Source organism: Heteronotia binoei, chromosome 4 (genome assembly GCF_032191835.1).
Source record: "Heteronotia binoei isolate CCM8104 ecotype False Entrance Well chromosome 4, APGP_CSIRO_Hbin_v1, whole genome shotgun sequence".
Lineage (NCBI taxonomy): Eukaryota > Metazoa > Chordata > Lepidosauria > Squamata > Gekkonidae > Heteronotia > Heteronotia binoei.
Window position 1 is genome coordinate 112,484,622 of NC_083226.1, and position 21,575 is coordinate 112,506,196.

A 21,575-nucleotide genomic window follows, 5' to 3' on the forward strand; every position below is an offset into this window, starting at 1 on the left:
TTGCACCTTGCCAGTCTCATGCTTAAAATGGGCCTTGATTCAGTTTTGGTTTGTTTGTGAAGTTTCAAATGTTCATTTCCAATTGCAACCAGCAGGTGGAGTATTTTGATCATAGATATTTTCCAGAGAACTGGAAACTTCAGATCCAGGTAGGCAGCCATGTTGGTCTGAAGTAGTAGCACAAAGTTTGAGTCCAGCAGCATGCACACGAAAGCTCACACTTGAATAAAACTTTGTTGCTCTTAAAGGTGCCACTGGGCTGAGGCTTGGAAACTTCAGTGTTTGTGTCTCCAAACAACATTTCATTAGAAGTGTGGTGCTTGCTAGCTCTTAATGCATGTACATTGAATGTATTTTTTACAACCATTAACAAAATAGTTGATGATAAATGCAATTCTAAGTGAAAGTGATAAGGGAATCATAGACCTGAGGTCTCTATTCTAAATAAAGCCCCTTTAGTATAGTGGCTCAAATGTTGGACTAGGCTCTGAGAGATCCAGTTCGAGGCCCTGTTGTGCCATAAAAGTCAAAACAAAGGACCGCAGCTTGGAGAATACAAATCAAAAATACACTACTCCAGGCATAACAAGAGACTATTTAGTAATAGCCAATCATTTGTTTACAAATATACTACAAACAGATCCCAAATATAAAGTATGGATTACAGTGGGTCAATACAGTACACTGTTTCAAATCTTCCTTGGGTCCAAGGATAAATAGATTGGATACAAAAAACTTATAATCCTGTTTGTTGCTATGACTTTGAAGTGGGACCAAACTCCAAAGAGTTTACAGTCTTAATTATAGTTATCACTTTTGGAATGGGGCCAAACCAGACTCCAAGTAACTTACAGTCTTATTTGCAAGAACCTGTGTTTATGTGGGAATCACCATAAATATTCATCAGTGGCTGAGACCTACAATAATTATACAGGGAAAAATTCTTCACTACAATTATACAGGGAAAAATTGTCTTGGTAGTTTGCTGAAAGACTTCAGGTTGGTCACAGACTGATTGCGCACTAGGCTTGTTCCAGGTGGAGAGCCCTTTTGCTCCCGGTGCTTCTCTCCATTTTCTCACAAGCTGCCCCAGAATTGCAAGTTGGCCTGCTGCTTTTCCACAGCAAGTGAGATCCTCTTACAAGTGGTTTCTGCTTGCCACAGAAAAGCAGCATGCCAACTCGCAGCTCTGTGGCAGCTTGTGCAAAAACAGGAACCGATTTCCCACTCACCTTACGCCACTCTTATGCTCCTCTTCTCAGCAGGGTTTCCATCCGATTTCACACTATCTGCCCTGGTGCTGTAACTAGCTTCGCACGGCAAACAAAAACCTCTAAAAACCAGTTTCTGTTTGCCAAGCAATAAAGCAGAAGCTAGTTGCAGCCCTGGGGCAGATAGTGTGAAATCGGACAGAAGCCCTGCTGAGGAAAGGAGCATGAGAGCGGCTTAAGGCAAGTGGGAAATCAGTCCGAGAGAAGCTCCGGGGGCAAAAGGGCTCTCCACCTGGAACAAGCCCTGGTGCAAAATCGGTCACACACTTAGCCTAACCTACCTCATAGAGCAGTTGTGAAGATAAAAACAGGTGAGAGGAGTATTACATAAGCCACTCTGGTGCCTCATTGGGAAGAAAGGTAGGGTATAAATGAAATAAATAAATTTACATTTCATTTTTTTTTATTGAGATGTGTGCTTGACTCTTTGCTTAAGTCTGAAAGTAATATATAATATCTCATCCCTATTAGATTGTTTAGGCAGAGACAGAGAATCAGTTACCAAAATCTGCATGGCTAAGGGTGGGGGGGATCTGAAACTGAGTTCCCAAATCCACCATTAATTTCTTCTTGTTGACAACAAGCTATACCTATGGGCAATTTGTAATGTACATCTGACCAGATTCCCTTTATACCATGTTGCCAACTGGTGTCAAGCCATCTGTTCAGGCCCCCTCTTCTCCTTGTTAGCTGTTGCTTGCAACTTACTTCAAGGAACTGTTCCTTATCTAGCATTAAAATGTAGTTTCTGTTTTTAAATTTAATACATGACTTAATACATTATAAACACTGTGCATTCTAATTAAGCACTATTAATGTTCTGACACACATCATACCTTATCTTCTTAATGTCATGATGTGCTCCTTATTTTGGAAATCTTCAAGTGGTAGTCTGAGAAGGGGGCCTCTTTTTCTTATTTGAACATTCTTCTGGTTCCTCTTTCAGTCTGTCCTCACAAGAAACAAGGATGGATTGGCCCCTAACTTACCTGCTGACCAGGTCCAAGATGAGCAGCTCCAGCAGGGCCCACCCATCTCAGCTGGCTTGTGGATCATTTTACTGGGCCAATCTGCCTTTGAGCAGAAGGCAACAGAGGACTGCTCAACAAAAAGAAAAGTCTTCTGTATGGATCTTTCTTTTTGCCTCTTTCTCCCTCTGGTTCCTCTCTCTGCCTTTAACCTTTGGAACACCTAGCCCAGTCAGGGAAATATATAGATAGTGAGATAATACTTTGGCTCAGTGAAATTATGCTTGTAGTCTGGGGGAGTGATGTTTATTTAGAAATACATACTGCAACTACTAAAGAAATATTTAAAGCAAAATTATCACAAGTGGAATAAAACCTGGTGGAGTGACCTGCTTTCACAAGCCACATTTGGATTTCTGTCTGTTCTTCGCAATAAGATGAAGGGTGCTTCCAAGTAGAAGAGTTTTCAAGTCTCACACACGCTGATTCCATAAGACACATAAGGGTTGTGTCAGTAGCTGCACTAGTCCAAGTAGCAGACCAGAGGCATAGAAAAGCTCAGTGGATGTGGCATAATATATGTGAGGGACACAAAACTTCATACAGTGCTGAAAATGTCATACAATGTAGTGAAGCCTCCTTGGAATAGTACTTATCATTCTGATTTAGTGCTAAATTGTATGGCTGGAATCCAGGAAATGATGCCATCAGCATAAATCCTTAGGGAAGGAACTAGATACAAGACAGAAAGAAAACATAAGAATTGTGGTGGTTTAAAATCCATTACATCCTGTTACTTTACTGCTTTTGTATATGAGAGCTGGTCACCTGATGGGCCATAAACCAAACTCCACCTGCAGAGCAATTTCATCTCAACCTTCCTACACCCTGCCAAATTTTAATGAAAATATAAGGACATTTTCTTTTTTTCCCTTGTTTCATTTATGAAGAAAAGAAGCGATAAGATGTTATTTATATTTAATAGACATTTTAGTGTGTTGCTGTTTCCCATGCATTCAGGAAAAGGAAAAGATGGCTGTCTGTCTACATGGCCAGGGTCTAGGTTTGCCAGCCTCCAGGTGGGGCTTGGAGATCTACCACTTTTACGAGTGATCTCCAGCTGGTAGAAATCAGCTCTCTTGGAGAAAATGGCTGCTTGAAAGGGTAGACTCTGTAGCCTTGCATCATGCTGAGGCCCCTCCCCTCCACAAACCCACCCTCTCTTGGATCCTCCCTCAAAGTCTCCAGGTATTTTCCATCACAGACCTAGCAACCTGACAGGGTCAGGACCTGCCATCACTGGTTAGCTGCCAAGGCCTGGGAGTCTGAGGAAGGCTGACTGCCAACCCCTGATTTTTCATTGCTTAGTATGACGATCACAATGGCCTAATTTTTATGCTGTGCAGCAGTTGCGAGACTGGGCCCCCTCCCCAGATAAGCAAGGGTTGATGGAAGCCAGGAAAGGGAATAGCAACCTCTGCAACTCGCTTGTTCTCTTTCTCAGTATGGTGTTGGCAGCAGCTGCTCCTGTTAGCTGTTGCCACTCACTTTTGGAGTGAGACAGCAACATCAGAAGCATCAAGTAGCAAAAGCTACTGTTTACTGTCTCTCTGAATGAGAAAGGGCAAATAGGGTAGAAAAACCAAAGACAATGGTGATGAAGATATAAACAGACAGTAATTCTAGGAAATTACCATGGACATGAGGGGGTGTTGTTGTTCAGTCGCACAGTTGAGTCCGACTCTTTGTGAAGGCTAGGGGGCATCAAAAAAGGGTCAGAGCAGATCCCAGGTAGGGCTGGATCAACCATGGCAGCCAAGTGGAAGCCCTAGGTGTCGTCCCTAGCCCCAGTGCCATCACCAAGATGTACTGCATGGTCAGCAGCAGCGATGGAGGGTAGGGAGAGGTTGCCTGGCCTGCCCATTCCTGTCCCCACTTTCCCAATGGAGGGGGGGGAGGAAGAGCAGACAGCCAGCAGCTTCAAGCCACTCAGCCAGTGGCAGTGATAGTGGCTCCTTCCTTGCCTGTTTCTGTCCTCACTCAGGCCACTGAAGCTATGCATACACCCAAATAAACGGGCTGCCTAGGACACCAGAAACCCTTCAATGGCAAAGGTGATATACTTAGTGTAAGGATCAGAATACCTCTCCCCACCACCCCCCTCAGAAAACCTGAATCAATCCTGCACTTGAGCAGTTCTTTCAAAGGTACATTCATTCTTAATCCTTTCTTCATCACTCATCTCACACCATCCAAATGCATGTGTCCCATATCTGTGAAGCTATTACTTTCTCTTTCTTATAGGACCTGATCATTACAAGAAGACAAAGTATTCTAGTTTAATGTCTGGAGAATATAGTGGCCCTCAAAAGCACAGGATTTGAGATATCCTTTCTCCAACAAGGGCCATGGATTAATCTTGTTTTGCACATACATTAACTGAAAAAGTTGGTGGGGTGTGAGGCTCAGGGGCCCCTGCTCTCAACAGCTCCTTTACCTATCAAGTCCTTTTCTGTGCTGCTTGAGCTTGTACACCCTCAAAAATGGAACCTGCAGTTCCTATTCCTCTCTACAAGGTCTCTCTTGGGCAGTCTGGAGAGAAAACCTAACCATCTCCTTACTGGGCTATTTGTACATTCCCCATGAAGGTAATGGAACACGCTGGACATGCTCAGTCGATTCCCTTGAAGTCTCATGAGATCTAGCTGTCTCATGTGGCCTTAGGAGAATTTTGGGCTGCACCTGCATCTTTCTCCCTCCCACTGCCCTGGCTAAACTGACTGCAACTGTTGGCAGTGACTGAAATGGGCCTTAAAGGGCTTGTAACTGTGTTGCTGCTATTATAGTAGTTCTTTTTGTTGCCACTGTCCTGGTGGGCTTCCCTGTTGCTGACTCTATGGGTTCTCAAGTGGGTATCCTGTAACTCCTATGTAAATCCAGGGGTGACTTTCCCAGTAGAGGTGGGCCTGTTCCTGGAAATGGAGAAATAGCAAAAAAAAAAAAAAAGGGGGGGGGGAGTAATAAAGTGTAGACGAAATTACTTTCTAGAGTTTGTGGTTTCTAAATATTCCTAATATTACTGTCTTCTGGCAATTACCAGTTGCTGTGGTACAAAATGCTCAAGGCTATATGGTATATAAGGATATGATACTTAAAAGACTGATGCCTCTTACAAGGTATTCTCAATCTAGTTATCTCGGCAGGGTTGGATTCTGCAAAAAAGCTTGAGGAAGGAGTTTGCAGAGTAGTTCTTTGGCCATCTTCCCCTTCTGTTAGCACTCTACTGCTTGTCCTGATGTTCAAGGGACTCTTGAGAGCAAAACATACGGTAGTACAAAGGGCCATAGAGAGGTGGGAGAATTGGGTGAAAGCCCCTTCCCCCAGATCTGTTCTACCAGCTCCTTTCATGAATTTTCTTCAGAATCCAACGCTGTGTTTTCTTTATCTCTCTCTCTCTCTCTCTCTCTCTCTCTCTCTCTCTCTGTCTGTTTGTTAAAGTAAAGACTGGAGGTAGTGCTTAAGTAACACAGGCAATAGGAAAGAAAAGGAAAATAAAAGCAAAGAAGTGAAAATCTAAACCTGTAACTGCAGGGAACACATAAAATATTTCATTTACTGACCTGAAATTGGAGGGTGGGATTTATTTTCTACAAAATAACTTCCCAACTATAGACTGTTAGCACACTAAAGATGTGTTACTTTGAGTCAGGAGCTAACTTGTTTGCTTAGTCTAGAGCACACATAGCAAAGAGCATCAAACATGACCTTTCAACTCCAACTTTATGCTCTTCTGGTTATGATGTCAGATTGGACATGAGAAGTAGTAGAAATGAAAGGTCACATTGCTGAAAAACTTAAAATAGGTTTCTGTGCTATTTACCAGTAGGGATGGGCTCACAAAAGTTGATATATTCAGCTCTTTAAAAGAGTACTTTGCATTCCAACAGGTGTACAAGTCCATTGCCTCTAGGAAACCCTGAGGCAAAGATCTTGTGCAACTCAATAGGAAATGACAACTCTGGCATAAAAGCAAGACAGGAAAGATTATGTATTTCATAATACCACTAGGATTCATTCAACTAATGTAGGTCAATAGAGCTGTTCTAATCAGCTATTAACAGATTACTTAGCCCAATAATTGCCAGAGTTCCTTGGTCTTATTATGGCATCCATTATCAAAACAAAAACTCTGTCTAAGGAAACCCTTTTTCATTATCTCAGTTTGTTTCTTCTCTAAGTCAGATGATCTTGGTTCAGCAAGGATAAATTGCATGCAGAAATATGTCTGCAGGCATGCACAGACACACATGCATACAGCAGGTTGCTGCATGTACAGATCCCCTAACTGGATATTAAACAACTGGAGCTATTCTAACATCAAAGTTTGATGGCACTGATCATCTGCTTAAGGAGGAAAAGTGGAGCTAGACCAGGACTTGGCCCCTCCAATGAACAACTGATTGCTTCTAACAGATCTAACAGGCTTATTATACTCTCTAGGGCAGAATAGTTGGCTGGTTTGGGTCACTTGCAGCCTGAGTTCTCATAAGACACTATTAAGGGGATATCAGGGAAAGGATGAACAGTTACTTGATCCTACAAATGCCTATCAGGCTCTGCATATAAAACTGCATACATACAACACACACAAAAAGAAAGAAAGATCAAAAAGGAGCAAATAAATGCAGTTATTGATATCTTGTTGATCAAGTCTAGTAGCATAAGCTCTGTGGTTAATATTAGAAAGACAGACTGCAGTAGTCAAGAAAACTGAAGTCTGAAAGATCATTACACCCCATATGTCCTCATATGCCAATCACAGTCCTCGAAATGCTGTCTTCTTGTTGTCCCCTGCCTCCTAATTAAGATTGCCTGTGTGGCATCTACCAAAGCCCAATCTTTTGCAGTGTGATTTACATAGGCTTCCCAATCCCCAGGTCCCAGTGGGGGATCGCCCCGAGCTGTGGGACTCGTGGGTCGAAGGCTTCCAGTCATACCTGACCTTCCGGAAGATTACAGAGACTACCATGCAGAGAGCTCTGCTTATCAGTACATGTGGCACGGAGACCGTGGACTTAGCCAGGGCTCTTCTCCAACCCAGGAAGCTCTCAGAGACGCCGGTGGATGACATCATCAGTGCTCTGGAGAAGTATTTCCAGCCCCAGCCAACCAAGCTCACCCGGCACTGGGACTTCCGACAAAGGACACAGAAGGCAGGCGAAACCACGATGGCGTTCTTGACAAGCCTGCGCCGGGTGGCAAGCCGATGCAGTTTCGCAGACCTCAATGAAGCCCTTCTCGACCAGTTTGTATGGGGCTTGAGGGACGAAAAACTAGTACAGAAACTCCTGTCCCTCTCCGAGTGCGACCTAACAAAGGCAATCGATGTGGCCACCAGCTGGGAGAAGGGCAGATCAGCAGAGCCACGGCTGACAAGACAGGCTGCGGCACACTAGATCAACCCTGAACCATCTACAGAGGACTCAGACGAGGACAAAGCTCTACAAACCGGCTATCGTTCAGCAGGAAGGAAGACCACCCATGCCCCACAGGGCATGAGACACAAGACACCACCTGCATGTGCAAGCTGCGGGGGCCAGCACGAGCGAAAGACCTGCCGATTCCGGAATGCCACCTGTCGACTCTGCAACAAGAAAGGCCACATCGCCTGTGCCTGCAGATCCACATCCCGAGCACGCGTCCCACAAAGATCTGCGCACTCCGAAGGCCAGCCAAACTTCGAGACCGACGCTCTCCACGCCCACCCATACCCGGTACAGTACCTACCCTCGCCAGTCAGGCCCTCCAAAATCCGGGTCAATGTAGGGATCGGGGGGATGCCCTGCCAAATGGAGGTGGACTCTGGGTCAGCATCATCTATTATAGCGGCAGAGACATTTTTTAAAATCCCCACCAGGCTGAGGCCTCGTCTCAGGGACCCGGGGTTTACCTTAGTGGACTTCCAGAAGAATAAGGTGCCTATCTTGGGAGTGGGCCCGGTCCCAGTCCAATACAAGGGGTTCAAGGGCCAGCTACAAGTGCTAGTGGTCAAGAACCACCTTACAAACTTTTTGGGTCTTGACTGGTTCAAGCCCCTGGGAATAGAGATCAGGGGGGTCAATAAGACTGTCGGAGTGGACTTTAACAAGGTTTGTAAAGAGTTCCCGGCCGTTTTCGATGGCACCTTGGGCTGCTACACGGGTCCCCCAGTTACACTACACCTCGACCCCACAGTGCGGCCTATTAGGCTTAAAGCGCGGCGAGTTCCATTCGCGCTCAAGCCTAAAATTGAGGAGGAACTGGATAAACTGATTGCACAGGGAATACTAGAGCCTGTCACCCACGCTACCTGGGAAACTCCCATCGTGACTCCAGTCAAGCCCAGTGGGGAAGTGCGGATTTGTGCAGACTATAAGTGCACCCTCAACAAGGCTCTTCAGGCCCACGCATACCCTGTGCCCATCGTCAGCCACGTTCTAGCCACCCTAGCCGGCGCAAAATTTTTTGGCAAGTTGGACTTGGCCCAAGCTTACCAACAGCTGCCGGTGGATGAGGCCACGGCCAACGCCCAAACAATTGTGACCCACCGGGGGGCCTTTAGAGTAAAGCGGTTGCAATTTGGCGTGAGTGTGGCTCCGGGGTTGTTCCAGGAACTCATGGACTCTCTTTTAAAAGGACTTCCCAGAGTCACTCCATTCTTCGATGATGTGCTGATCGCGGCAGCCTCGCCTGAAGAATTCGCCGCTCGCCTTAGAGGAGTCCTACAACGTTTTGAAACAGCCGGCCTCAAGGTCAAACGGGAGAAGTGCCTCCTGGACGTGGATCGGGTGGAATTCCTGGGGTTCTCCATCGATGCCCAGGGGGTCCATCCCTCCGACGCCAAGCTGCGTGCCATCAGAGATGCTCCAGCGCCCACCAACAAGCAAGAACTCCAGGCCTTCCTCGGCCTCCTAAACTTTTATCATGCTTTTCTCCCCCACAAGGCAGCGGTGGCCGAACCCCTGCACCGGCTTCTAGACAAGAACCGACCCTGGGCGTGGGGCCGCCAGCACACTAAAGCCTTCCAGGATATCAAGGGCCTCCTGATGTCCAACTCCGTCCTTGCCCATTTCGACGAGACCCTGCCCTTGGTCCTGGCATGCGACGCATCCCCTTATGGCGTGGGGGCAGTTCTGGGCCACCGACTCCCTGATGGGACCGAAGTCCCTATCGCGTACTACTCGCGGACCCTCTCGTCGGCGGAGCGGAACTACGCCCAAATCGACAAAGAAGGGTTGGCAGTTGTGGCCGGTGTAAAAAAATTTCATGATTACATCTACGGCCGGCCCTTTACCCTCTATACGGACCACAAACCCCTCTTGGGCCTCTTTGCATCAGACTGGCAGACCCCTCAGGTGTTGTCCCCACGGGTCCTCCGTTGGTCCATTTTTCTAGCCGGCTACACTTACACCCTAGTGCATCGCCCGGGCAAGGCAATGGGCCATGCTGATGCCCTGAGCCGCTTGCCCTTGCCTGACGTGGATCCCGATCCAGCCCCGGCTCATCAGATCCTACTGATGGACATGCTTCCGGACAGGCCATTGCTCGCCCGCGACGTTGCTGCCCGCTCCGCTCGTGATCCAGTCCTCTCCCGTGTCTTGGACTGGGTGGGGAGGGGGTGGCCCAAGGGCTCGACTGGGCCGGAATTTACTCCGTTTGCAGCCCGGAAAGATGAACTATCCACCCACAAAGGCTGCCTACTATGGGGCAACAGAGTCGTCATCCCCAAACCCTTGCAAGACCAAGTGCTTAGAGCCCTGCACGAGGCACACCCGGGCATAGTCCGCATGAAGGCTCTCGCACGGAGCTATGTCTGGTGGCCCGGCCTCGATGCAGAAATTGAGGCTTGGGTTAAAAGGTGCCCGACATGCCAGGTGTCAAGGCCTGACCCCCCACGTGGCCCAGTGCAACCATGGGAATCCACCAAAACCCCCTGGTCAAGACTGCATATGGACTTTGCTGGCCCCTTCCATGGGTGGACTCTACTCATACTAGTGGATTCATACTCCAAGTGGTTGGAGGTGGTCCAGGTGCCCTTGCCATCATCGCAGGCGACCATCACGGCTCTGAGGGCCATCTTTGCAACCCACGGGTTGCCGGAGACCATCGTCACTGACAACGGCACAGCATTCACGTCCGCAGTGTTCCAGGACTTCTTAGCCAGGAACCTCATCAGGCACATTCGCTCTGCCCCGTTTCATCCAGCCACCAACGGCCAGGCAGAGCGGATGGTGCGCACGGCAAAGGAGGCCTTGAACCGTCTGGGCCCCTCAGACTGGCCAAAAGACTTGGCGTGTTTCCTAATGGCCTACCGGACCACACCCACCGCCTCCACAGGTCGCAGTCCAGCCGAACTCCTCATGGGCCGCCGCATCACCACCCTGCTGGACAAGCTGCACCCTGACCGAGCGCCAGACAGGCGACCGGCGCCGGAACACCTTAAAGCCCCCAGAGGGTTCTACCCAGGTGAGACAGTGTGGGCACGGAACTATGCCACCACTGGCCCCGCCTGGCTCCCTGGAAAGGTGGACCACATCACCGGACCGGTCTCCTATGCAGTGACTTTGGAGGATGGACATCTCCTGAGGCGACACATCGACCAACTCCGTGGTCGCCTGCCTGCCGGGGAGCCAAGGTCAGAGGCTCCAGATCCGGACAACGTAAGTCCCCGTGAGCCTGACACAGAACAGGGTTCCGCGGAGCCCGCTTCGGCCCAGCAGGAGGAGACCCCCGACCACGCAGCTGAACCCAGGTCTCCCGAGGCCGCCGTCCCAGATGTCTCCAGCTCTGCAGCCGCGGAACCACCAACCGAGTCGGAATGCCCAGTCCCCTCGGAGCTCCGACGCTCGACACGAGACCGCCGCCCTCCGGCATATCTCCAGGACTATGTCACCTGATAGCTGGAACTATGGGGGGAGGGGTGTTGTGTCCTAGGTTCAAATGGAGAACTGTTACTTTTGGAGGGAACTGTTACTTTTGGAGGGAAGCTGAACAAGCCAAGCTTGTACTCCACACCAGGGTTCCAGAGAAGGCCTAAGCGTGCCCAATCAGGGGAAGGATTGAAACATAAGTATAGCCAATCAACATCTAGGCTCATACTGTACCCTGATAGGCCCTTAGGCCTCTGTAAATAGCCAATCCATGTACATAGTTAAGGTCCAATCAGAAGGGGGCAAGAATTGTATAAAGGAGCAGGAGGTTTGAATAGAGCTCAGTCTGTGTTGGTGTTCCTGAAGTAAAGCTTGCTGAAATCACTCTCCGACTCTGGTCTCTTACTGCGCCGACCCCAGTACTTTACACTTTCCATGCATATGGACATCATTTGGGCTTGAGACTTCTTAATGCAGATGAAAACACTTCAGCTAATTTTTATATTTGCAGTCACAATCAAACAACCTTTCTTAATGCTTTCAAGATATGTGATGTGTAAATTTAAACATCAGTAGTGATTATGAATACAAATTCAGGGGAGGGATGTTATTCCAAATTAAATATTATAGGATAAAAGGGTCACACTTTGTTTATGTACTTCTAGCTGTTGCTGTTCTCTCTAATGGTTCAGATACCTTACTTTGCATCACAACATTCTACATACAGGCACAGCAGGGACGGAGGAGGTCTAGCTTGAATCTGCATCTTTGCTGATTCTCTAGCCAAATTCCTCCACCCCTGCCATCAATGCAAAAATAATAGCTGCAGAGTTTACAACAGATGGTTGATGAGAGCAGACAATATAATGTCATAATGACTCAGAGATGAGAAATTATCATATGAAGCTAGGGTGAGAGTTGGATCCCAATTTGAAATAGCTGGTTTATATCTTTTTATGATTGATTGCCTATGAAAGGTGTTTTTCCTGTTGTATTTCTATTTTAAGTGATAAAATTGGCATTGAAGTTATACCACAAAGCAAACAAATACAGAAGATTAAGGATTGAGCTTTGATCTGAGAAGGTTCAAGTACAATTTATTTGTCATATAGTTTTGGAAAATCATTATCTTGCATGATTCTTACCATCTCTTCTAGTGCTCTAATGATGACACTTAGCACAAAGCGTAGTATATTGACTAGGAAGCTGCATGTTCCATGTTTGAAAACTAGAGGATGCATACATGATGAAGCAGTAGGTTCAGAAAGGGGCTTGCTAGGGAAGCTTGTTTCCTAGTATGAGAACTATTCTCAGGTAAATGTACTTCACATGGAACTTTATAGCAGAGTCCTTTCTTGTTTGGTTTTATCTGCTGTTACAAGTTGTGGCTGTTAAGAAGGGAAGGAGAATATAACTGGAAATTATCTTGGCTTGTAGCAATACTATAAAGTGTTTTTTATTGCAATCACTAACACAAAACTGGGATGCAGGCCTTTGAACAAGTTGACAGACAGACGGACAGACAGACAGACAGACAGACAGACAGACAGACAGACAGACAGACAGACAGACAGACAGACAGACAGACAGACAGACAGACAGACAGATAGATAGATAGATAGATAGATAGATAGATAGATAGATAGATAGATAGATATCACAACATGATACTGCCTTTCAGTGAACAGTGCTTATTTTTAATATTTTACTTCATTTTAAAACTTCAGCTCATTAAAAACACTCACCTTTAAAATAAAATATAAATCTAGAATTCTAGAAAAACAGCTGATCTATTATATGGACATACTATTTTAATGCAATGCAGGAGCATTGAAACTTTTTTTTTGCTCATGTGACTGGAGAGGTATGCAGTTTTTGCCCTAACATGAAGGAAAGGGATTTGAACCAGTGGGTGGTGATAAAAGATCCACTAGTCACTTGCTAAGGTTGCCAAGTCAAATTCAAGAAATATTTGGGGACTTTGGGGGTGGAGCCATTAGACTTTGGGGGTGGAGCCAAGAGACTTTGGGAATGGAGTCAGGAGACATTGGGGGTTACAAGTATGAGTAAACTCCAAAGGGAGTTCTGGCCACCACATTTAAAGGGGCCTTCCTTCCACTGGAAATAATTAAAGGATGGGGCAACTTTTTGGGGGGCTTATAGAATTGGACCCCCTGGTCCAATCTTTTTGAAACTTGGAGCATGTTTTGAGGAGAGGCACTGGATGCTATGCTGAAAATATGGTGCCTCTACCTAAAAAAAACACCCCCCCCCCAAACCCACAGATCAATTCTCCATTATATTGAATCGGTCTCCATAGGGAATAATGGAGTGCCCAGCAGACATTTCCCTCCCCCCAATTTTCTGATCACCCCAAACTGAGGGAAGGCCTCCAAACCAGGAGATCTCCTGCCCCCACCTAGGGATTGGCAGCCTTATCACTTGCACACAAATCTGTTTAGATGTTGGCTGAAATTATGTGGGGGACAGGTTTCTCCAGCCATTTCTATTTAGTCTCTCATCCTGGGGACTGTGTTTGGGTGGGAAGGTAGCATAAAAGTGTTTTAAATAATACAAAATAACAGTCCCTTAGGCTTTTGATCCAGATCATTCTTGCCTTTATCAATACAGGATGAAGGAAAGTGCAGGCCACTGGAAGTAACCAAGTTAGAAGGTGCTGAAATTGGGGTGGACACCAGCCTGGGCAAACCTTTTGTATTTAAGTGTAGCCCTCAGAATGGAAACAGGATTTTCTATTTCTGTGCCACATCAAACCAAGAGATGAAAAGGTAAACAATCTGCTTATAACATTAATTTGTGTCTTCCTTTTCTTCAGTTTTTTAGTATCAGCATTTCGTTTTTATGAATCTTTTCATTTTATTTAACTTTGGGTGGTCTTTTTTTATTTCTAGGACTCCTTTTTCAACTATTCCAGCACATAATAAAAAAAACAAGTTATGAACCTTTTAAAATTAGGACCAACTAAAATTCCCCACCCCTGAAGAGTGGAGGAGTAGAAGGGAAAATGCCCGCTATATAAACAGTTTGAGAATTTCCCCTGGTCTCTGTGGCCTTTGAGACTACAGGAGTCAGCCTAGGGGGAGACTAGGGGAGACAGACCCAGAAGCGACATCACATCCTCCCAGGCACCATTCCCCAAATACCCTAACATTTGCTGAGGCAGTGTTGGGAATCCTATTTGAGAATGTTAGGGTGATAACAGACAGGCATTTTAAGTCGCCCCAGGAATGGGAGGCAGGTGGATCAAAAAAAGTGCATCCATACGTGCATATCTGCCTGCTGTCCCCATCCTGCCCCTGAGTCGCACCGGCTTGCCAGGAGCCGACTCAAAAAGGCACCACTTTCAAAGTGGTGCTTTTTTGCCAGGGCACCTCTGAGGCACCTCCCCGGCCATCTGGAAGGCCAGGAAGCACCCAGAGAGTGCCTGGGGAACCATGGACAGGGCACGTGAGTGTCCAGTCAGTCCCTGGGCTGCCTGCAGCCCGTCCATCTTTCAAGTGTCATTGGGAAGCTCCTGGTTGCTCTATTTCTAGCCGGCTCTCCTCTGAGGCAGCTTGATGCTGCCCTGATCTGGCCGTCTGTTGTCAGCCTTAGTATCTTTCTTTTTCTTTTCCACTGCATTAACTTCAGCATTTCCTTTACATAAATGTGTAGTTATGATAGTTCCCACTTCCTTCCCCCCCCCCCTCTTAGTGTAGCAGCTCTTTTTTCTTCTTTGTTTCCCTACCTGCAGCCCCCACCCCAGTAACAGTTGTTTAAACATATAAAATATGTTCTGACTCAGCCTAGGATGCGAAGGAATAAAAAAAAAATTCTTTGTTGGTATAGCTTTGATTATGGCACATGAGAGGCTGATATTAAATCACAACACATAAACTATTTTATTTCACTTTTATGGGGAACAGTCAAGTCAGACTGTCAGGGGGTTCAGTTTTAAATGTGGCAGGTAAAAAGGCAACAGAAATTAGGGAAACTTAGTATAACTATATACAGGCAATAAGCTTATTTGCTACAAAATTACTAAAGTCTGTGGAGGCAGGAATATACATACAGATTCCAATTTTCCTTCTTTAACACTTGATAACCACTGATACTGGCCCCTAAGGTCAAGAGTTTGGGAGCGCTCCTGGAGCCCTCCTTGGTAATGGAGGCCCAGGTAGCAGCCACTACCAAATCCGCCTTTTCCATCTTCAAAGGGGTACAGCAGCTGGCCCCTTTTCTGGAGCATGAAAACTTAGCAATGGTGATCCATGCTACGGTCACCTCGAGAATAGATCACTGCAATGCTCTCTATATGGGGCTAGCCTTGACCCTGATGCGGAAACTTCAAGTGGTGCAGAACACTGCAGCGCGGTTGTTAATGGGGCTCCCTCGAGGGGAGCACATTCAACCAGTGCTGAAAGAGCTGCACTGGCTACCTATTGTGTTTTAAGTCTGCTTCAAGGTGTTGGTATTGACCTTTAAAGCCCTATATGGTCGAGAGCCTGCCTATCTATGGGACTGCCTTTCTCCATATATTCCCCAGAGAGCACTGCATTCAGGGATGCAAAACTTAGAAGAAGAAGAAGATATTGGATTTATATCCCGCCCTTCACTCTGAAGAGTCTCAGAGCGGCTCACAATCTCCTTTACCTTCCTCCCCCACAACAGACACCCTGTGAGGTGGGTGGGGCTTAGAGAGCTCTTACAGCAGCTGCCCTTTCAAGGACAACCTCTGCCAGAGCTATGGCTGACCCAAGGCCATTCCAGCAGGTGCAAGTGGAGGAGTGGGGAATCAAACCCGGTTCTCCCAGATAAGAGTCCACACACTTAACCACTACACCAAACTGGCTCTCTATCCCCAGACCAAGGGAGGCCAGACTGTGTTCCACACAGACTTGGGCCTTCTCAGTGGCAGCATCAGAAATGTGGAATGCCCTTCCGGAGGTCATAAGGGCCCTGCGGGATCTTTCTCAATTCCACAGGGCCTGCAAAACTGAATTATTTCAGCAGGCCTTTTACATCTAAACCGGGAGAGGACTGCCACCCTACACTGTTAAAGAATTACGATCAATAGAGGATCACTGCCAGAAGAGAGAAGATCCCTCTTATACGGAGGTTGAACAGCACCTTAAAATGTATTTTTAAATTGTTATATTATCATTTTAAATTACAATTGTAAATGTTTTGAACTGATTGTCAGCCGCCCCGAGTCCACTTGTGGAGAGGGCAGGATATAAGATTAGAGATTACCATCCTTTCCTAGGAGCTATTTCCTTCAAGGAAGGACTACTGCTTCTACTTCCTTAGCTTAGTCTCTCCTTTGATCCTTCATTCTTCTTAACTGCCACTCTCAGCTGCCATTCCCTCAGGTCAACAGTAGAATTCCATTTGAACGTCCTGTAAATCAAGGTTCTCAGATCAGTATAACTGCATCAGCAGCTAGGTGCCCGTTACAGTAGGCTTGAGCAAGTATTTATTTATGTACAGTATCTGTAGTTCACCTTATTCCCATACCAGATCCAAAGTGTGTATGTGTATGTACCATTTCCCCATAAATATAAAATACCATGAGCGATAAATCTCCTCCCAAACAGACTTATTTTCATCTTTCCTTCATAGGTGGCTGGAGGCCATGGAAAAGGCTGTGCATCCTGTTCATCAGGTAATGCCTTAATAGCTACTGTGAGAATGTCATGACTGAGTTCGCAGTCTATAAATAAAGTAAATTACAACATTTTATTCTTTTAGAGATAGGCTATTCAACTGGATTGTGAGAAAGGAGTATTCTTGAAGTCTCCTCCTTTCTGTTCCTGTATGCATATTTGAGGTAGGCTTGCTCAGCAGGACCTGGCAATCAGCAGGAGACCAGGGAGAGTTTCCAATTTTTCCTAAAGAGGACTCACATAATGGTTTTATCCAGAAGGAATATCATAACTCTCTAGGAATTGTCAGAAACTCTCTGATAGAAACCATAGAGTTTCCAGCAATTCCTAGAGAAGACTGATGTTCCAGGTTTTACCCAGAAGTGATGCCATAACATTAACTCAGTTGCCTTCCCCTCTTCTTTTACTGGCAATCAGAATAGCGCTAGGAAATGGGAGCCAGAAATGGAAGTATGGAAACTCTGATTTAAGCTCTGTAAAATAATATTTACTACTAGGTATTGTCATGTAGATGAGCCCCATGGTGGAGAGTGGTAAAGCTGCAGTACTACAGATGAAGCTCTCTGCTCACTACCTGAGTTCGATCCTGGCGGAAGCTGGGTTCAAGTAGCCGGCTCAAGGTTGACTTAGCCTTCCATCCTTCCGAGGTCGGTAAAATGAGTACCCAGCTTGCTGAGGGGAAAGAATGCCATTGCCATTGCCTTCCCGAAGCCCAGATGCCTGGGGAAGGCAATGGCAAACCACCCCATAAAAAGTCTGCCGTGAAAACGTTGTGAAAGCAACATCACCCCAGAGTTGGAAACGACTGGTGCTTGCACAGGGGACTACCTTTACCTTTATTGTTATGTAGATGAGTGGGAAAAACAACAGACTTTACAGCAGAGAGCTAAGATGTGCCTTAGCTTGCGCAAGCAACAATCACAGATGCCTATGAAAGAGTACCTAACACAGGGGTGGCGAAACTGAGGCTTGGGAGCCACATGTGGCTCTTTCACACATATTGTGTGGCTCTCAAAGCCCCCACCATCCCATTGGCTGGCTTGGAGAAAGCATTTCTCTTCTTAAATCACTTCGCCAAGCCAAGCCAACAGCTTGGAGAATGTATTTAAAGTTAAAGTTGCTTTCTTTCCACCTCTCCTCCCTCTGCCATCTATTTTTCTTCCTGCCTTCCTTCCCTCCCTCCTTCTTTCCACCTCTCCTCCCTCCTCCATCTATTTTCCTTCCTGCCTGCCTCCTTTCAAAATCTGACATTCATGTCTTGAGGCTCTCAAACATCTGACTTTTTTTCTATGCGACTCTTATGTTAAGCAAGTTTGGGCCCCCTTGACTGACAACTGAAAGATTCCTTTTGGATATCCATAAACTTAAATCTTACAGCACATGCTGACAGCTTTAAATCTGTAGTGATTCCCCACTCTTGTTGAAGCCATTCATGTATGGGGTCTTAACCCAAACGTTTTGTGTACCACTGCAAAACAGATTGCATGAGATGCGAGTCTGACCTTTAAAGGCCTGCCAAGCACAAAGGAATTTTCTTCAAATAGTTCTTTGTTAAGAGTAGCATTCACTCCTGCAAACCATCCTGGAAAGCTGAAAGAAGTGCAAATATTTGCCTGGAAGCCATCTGGTTCAGTAAACAGTAACAGATCAAACGAAGACAAGCAAATCTCTGCTTCTTCACTTACTGTTTCCTCTATACAGCTGAACAGAGATATATACACCTGTTTGAGCTTTTTTTTGTTATCATCCAAATTAGTTTTGTCCTGCATAGTGAAAAACTGACCCAGATCTCTTCCCCCAGGTCTGACCAGGCATCTGGGCTTGGATTAGAAGTAAATCCTGAATGCCAGTGTTGGTACACTACCAGAATAGCTAGTTGGTATCCTGTACTTTCTCAGCTGAGAAACAATATGTTTAAGAGGCCCAGTTGGTATTTGAGGCAGGCGATCCCTTTCCCTTGCATTCCTCTGTGATGTGTATTATCCAGTGGGAGGAGTAGAGGATCCTGGGTGGTGTTTGTATCCTGAAATGGAGTGTTAGCAATATGCCATAACAATCTTGACCCTCATCCTTGGCAGCTTGTTCGGAATGGCTGATAACAGACCGGCACTTTGGGTTGACTCAGAGATGCCTCTGAAGTCGACCCAAAAAATCTGTGCAGTCAGCAACATCTGCTGCCCGTCCTCCTCCCGTCCTCACCCTGTCCTCCTGAGGCACCTGAGACCACCTCAAAAGCTACCACTTCCAAAGTGGTAGCAAATCTTAAAGCCGGCAGTTAGTCACCTCCCTGCCATCTGGATGGGGAAGGGCACAAGTGAGGCGACGTGGCGGTGTGGAACTACCAAGCCACCCCAAGCTGTTCCCAGGTTTTTTTAAAAAAAATAAACCATTCAGAGCGCTGGAGCACTTGTGCGCATGAGTGCTTGCCCTCCAAGGGGAAAAAACGGAATCCGGCTTCTGGAGCACCTTCCCATGTGGAGGCGCCTAACCGCCGCACAGATGGGATGGGGGCAGCATGTGGGTGAGTGTACGGAGACATTGGGACAGCTCTTTTTGAGCCGTCCCAATTCAGGATGCCTCCAGGCCACCCCAGAATGCCCGTCTGTTCTCAGCCAATGCTTCCTTTTTAAAGTGCTGTTTCCTTGAATTCCCATTATCAAAGCCCACCTATAAGTGTTCTAAGTACACAAAACAGGAGACCAGAGAAATTTAGCTTTATGATCTTGCCCTATTATCTGAAATATGGGTGTTCTTAATGAGGTGTATGTAATGTTTAGAAGTAGGATTGCCAGGTCCAACTCAGAAAATTCCTGGGAACTTTGGAAGTGGAGCCTGGAGGCTTTGAAGACGGAGCCAGAAGACTTTCCTTTTCCCAAAACCAAATAAATAAAAATACAGCAATGCTGTTCCCCTGAATACAGGCTTTATTTCCTCATCCCCCAGCAGCTTTACTCCCTCTAAATGAAAGTGAAAACACACACATACTCACTCGCGAAGCAGGCAAAATAAAACAGTTTACAAGCACACATTTTGTGATCTCACTGGGGCAATTTACTCACAGGAGTTGCTGAATGTAACTATCTGCTGTATTTCAACCAACTTATTCAGCAAAATGATAGGTGAGTTTTCCTCCATTCCATAATCAGTTTTACTATACACACAATTTTACTATAAACTCAATTTTACTATACACACAACTTCTGAAACTAATGCAAAACAAACAGAGGGACTGTACTGGCTTCTCTTCCTTTCTCACATGGTTCACACACTCACCAGGAAGAGCCATGTGGCTCTGCTTGATAGCCTCGCCTATGCAGCTTTCCCCCAGCTGAGATTTAAAGGCACATACAAAGGGGTGTTTTTAAAAAAACTTAAAACATGTTTAAAACAACACTCAGTCTTAAAAGTGCTTTCTTTGTATCTCTCCCATGGGATCCAGGGAGCTGGGCAAAGGAAGCTCTGGCTCTTTTCCTCCTTCACCAGGGGACCAGGAGGGGGAGCAGCCTCAGCCAACAGAAGGAAGAGAGGCTTGGCTCAGTCACTCTGCTGTTTGACTGAGAGAGCCGGGCAAAGCAAGCTATCTCTCCCCCCCTTCCTCCCTAAGGGAGGAGCCTCAGCCAATGGAGAAAATAGAGACTTTGCTCGGTAGCTCCTGTGCAATTGAGCAAGCCTAGCAAAGCAAGCTGTGATGCAGAAGGAAGCAAGAGAGAGGGAGCAGGAAGCAGACAACAGTCAGTTGCTCAAGGGCCTGATAGGAGTCCTCCGGGGGCCTGATTTGGTCCCCAGGCCGCATGTTTGCACCCCTGGACTAAAACAATCAATGTGCAAGGTTCTTTTAAGCCTGCTGAGATTTAAAGGCACATCATGGTTGTTGGGGTGGGGCTTCCTTCTGCTGACCAGCTAGCTAGCAGCAGGGAGGAGCCTGCAAAACCAGGGGATCTGCCACTGGAACCTTGAGGCTGGCAAGCCTACGTAGAAGAGTTATGATTGGCTGCAAACTTAGCTGGTATTCTATGCCATGTTGTGGCTGGGTACACATTCTGATATCAGTGACATTTAAGCAGAGAAGATCTAAGTGTTAATGAAAATACTAAAGGCGAAACTATAAAACTGGATTTTGAAACGAACCAGCATTTACTAAAAGCAGCTGCCCTGAGCCTGCTTCGGCAGGGAGGGAAGTATATAGATCAAATAAAATAAAATAAATAAAGAAGGGGGAAGTGGCTTATTCTGTTAGTTCTCCAAATTTCCACTTCACATTGGACAAATAAAGTGACAGTGAACATATAAAGTGACAGTATATTATGTTGCAACTTGATTTCCAAGTTATTGTTATGGATTATTGCTTCTTGCAGCCTGCAGGTGGGTAGCCACGTCGGTCTGAAGCAACAGAACAAAGTTTTTGTACAGTGGCACCTTTAAGATCAACATGCACACAAAAGCTTATACGCAGAATTAAACTTTGTTGGTCTTAAAGGTGCCACTAGACTCAAACGTTTTTTATGTCAGCCTTGTGATATTTAGGAAGCTTTTTAATATTTCACTTCAAGTGGACAGATAGTAACATCACATTCGTCAGCCTTGTTTATGGTTCATGTTTTGTCCTTTTAAAAACTGAAGAGAAAATAAAAAGACCACAATATTACATCCTACTTTGACCTGACAATCCACTCAAGAGATACTTTGAATAAAAATATCTCCCTATTGCATAAGACAGTAGCTCTCAAATTCAATGGCACCACACACTGAAGCCCTGGCACT

General features: G+C 46.1%; 1 protein-coding gene across 1 annotated transcript in view; it reads left to right on the top strand.

Annotated features, from left to right (window-relative positions):
* The window catches only part of LOC132570134 (uncharacterized), a 92,009-nt gene that overhangs the window by 63,350 nt on the left and 7,084 nt on the right, over positions 1-21,575 (top strand). The window contains exons 7-8 of the mRNA XM_060236568.1: positions 13,780-13,937; positions 16,771-16,813. Of these exons, the coding sequence (XP_060092551.1) occupies positions 13,780-13,937; positions 16,771-16,813 (201 nt within the window). The remainder of the gene's footprint in view (positions 1-13,779; positions 13,938-16,770; positions 16,814-21,575) is intronic.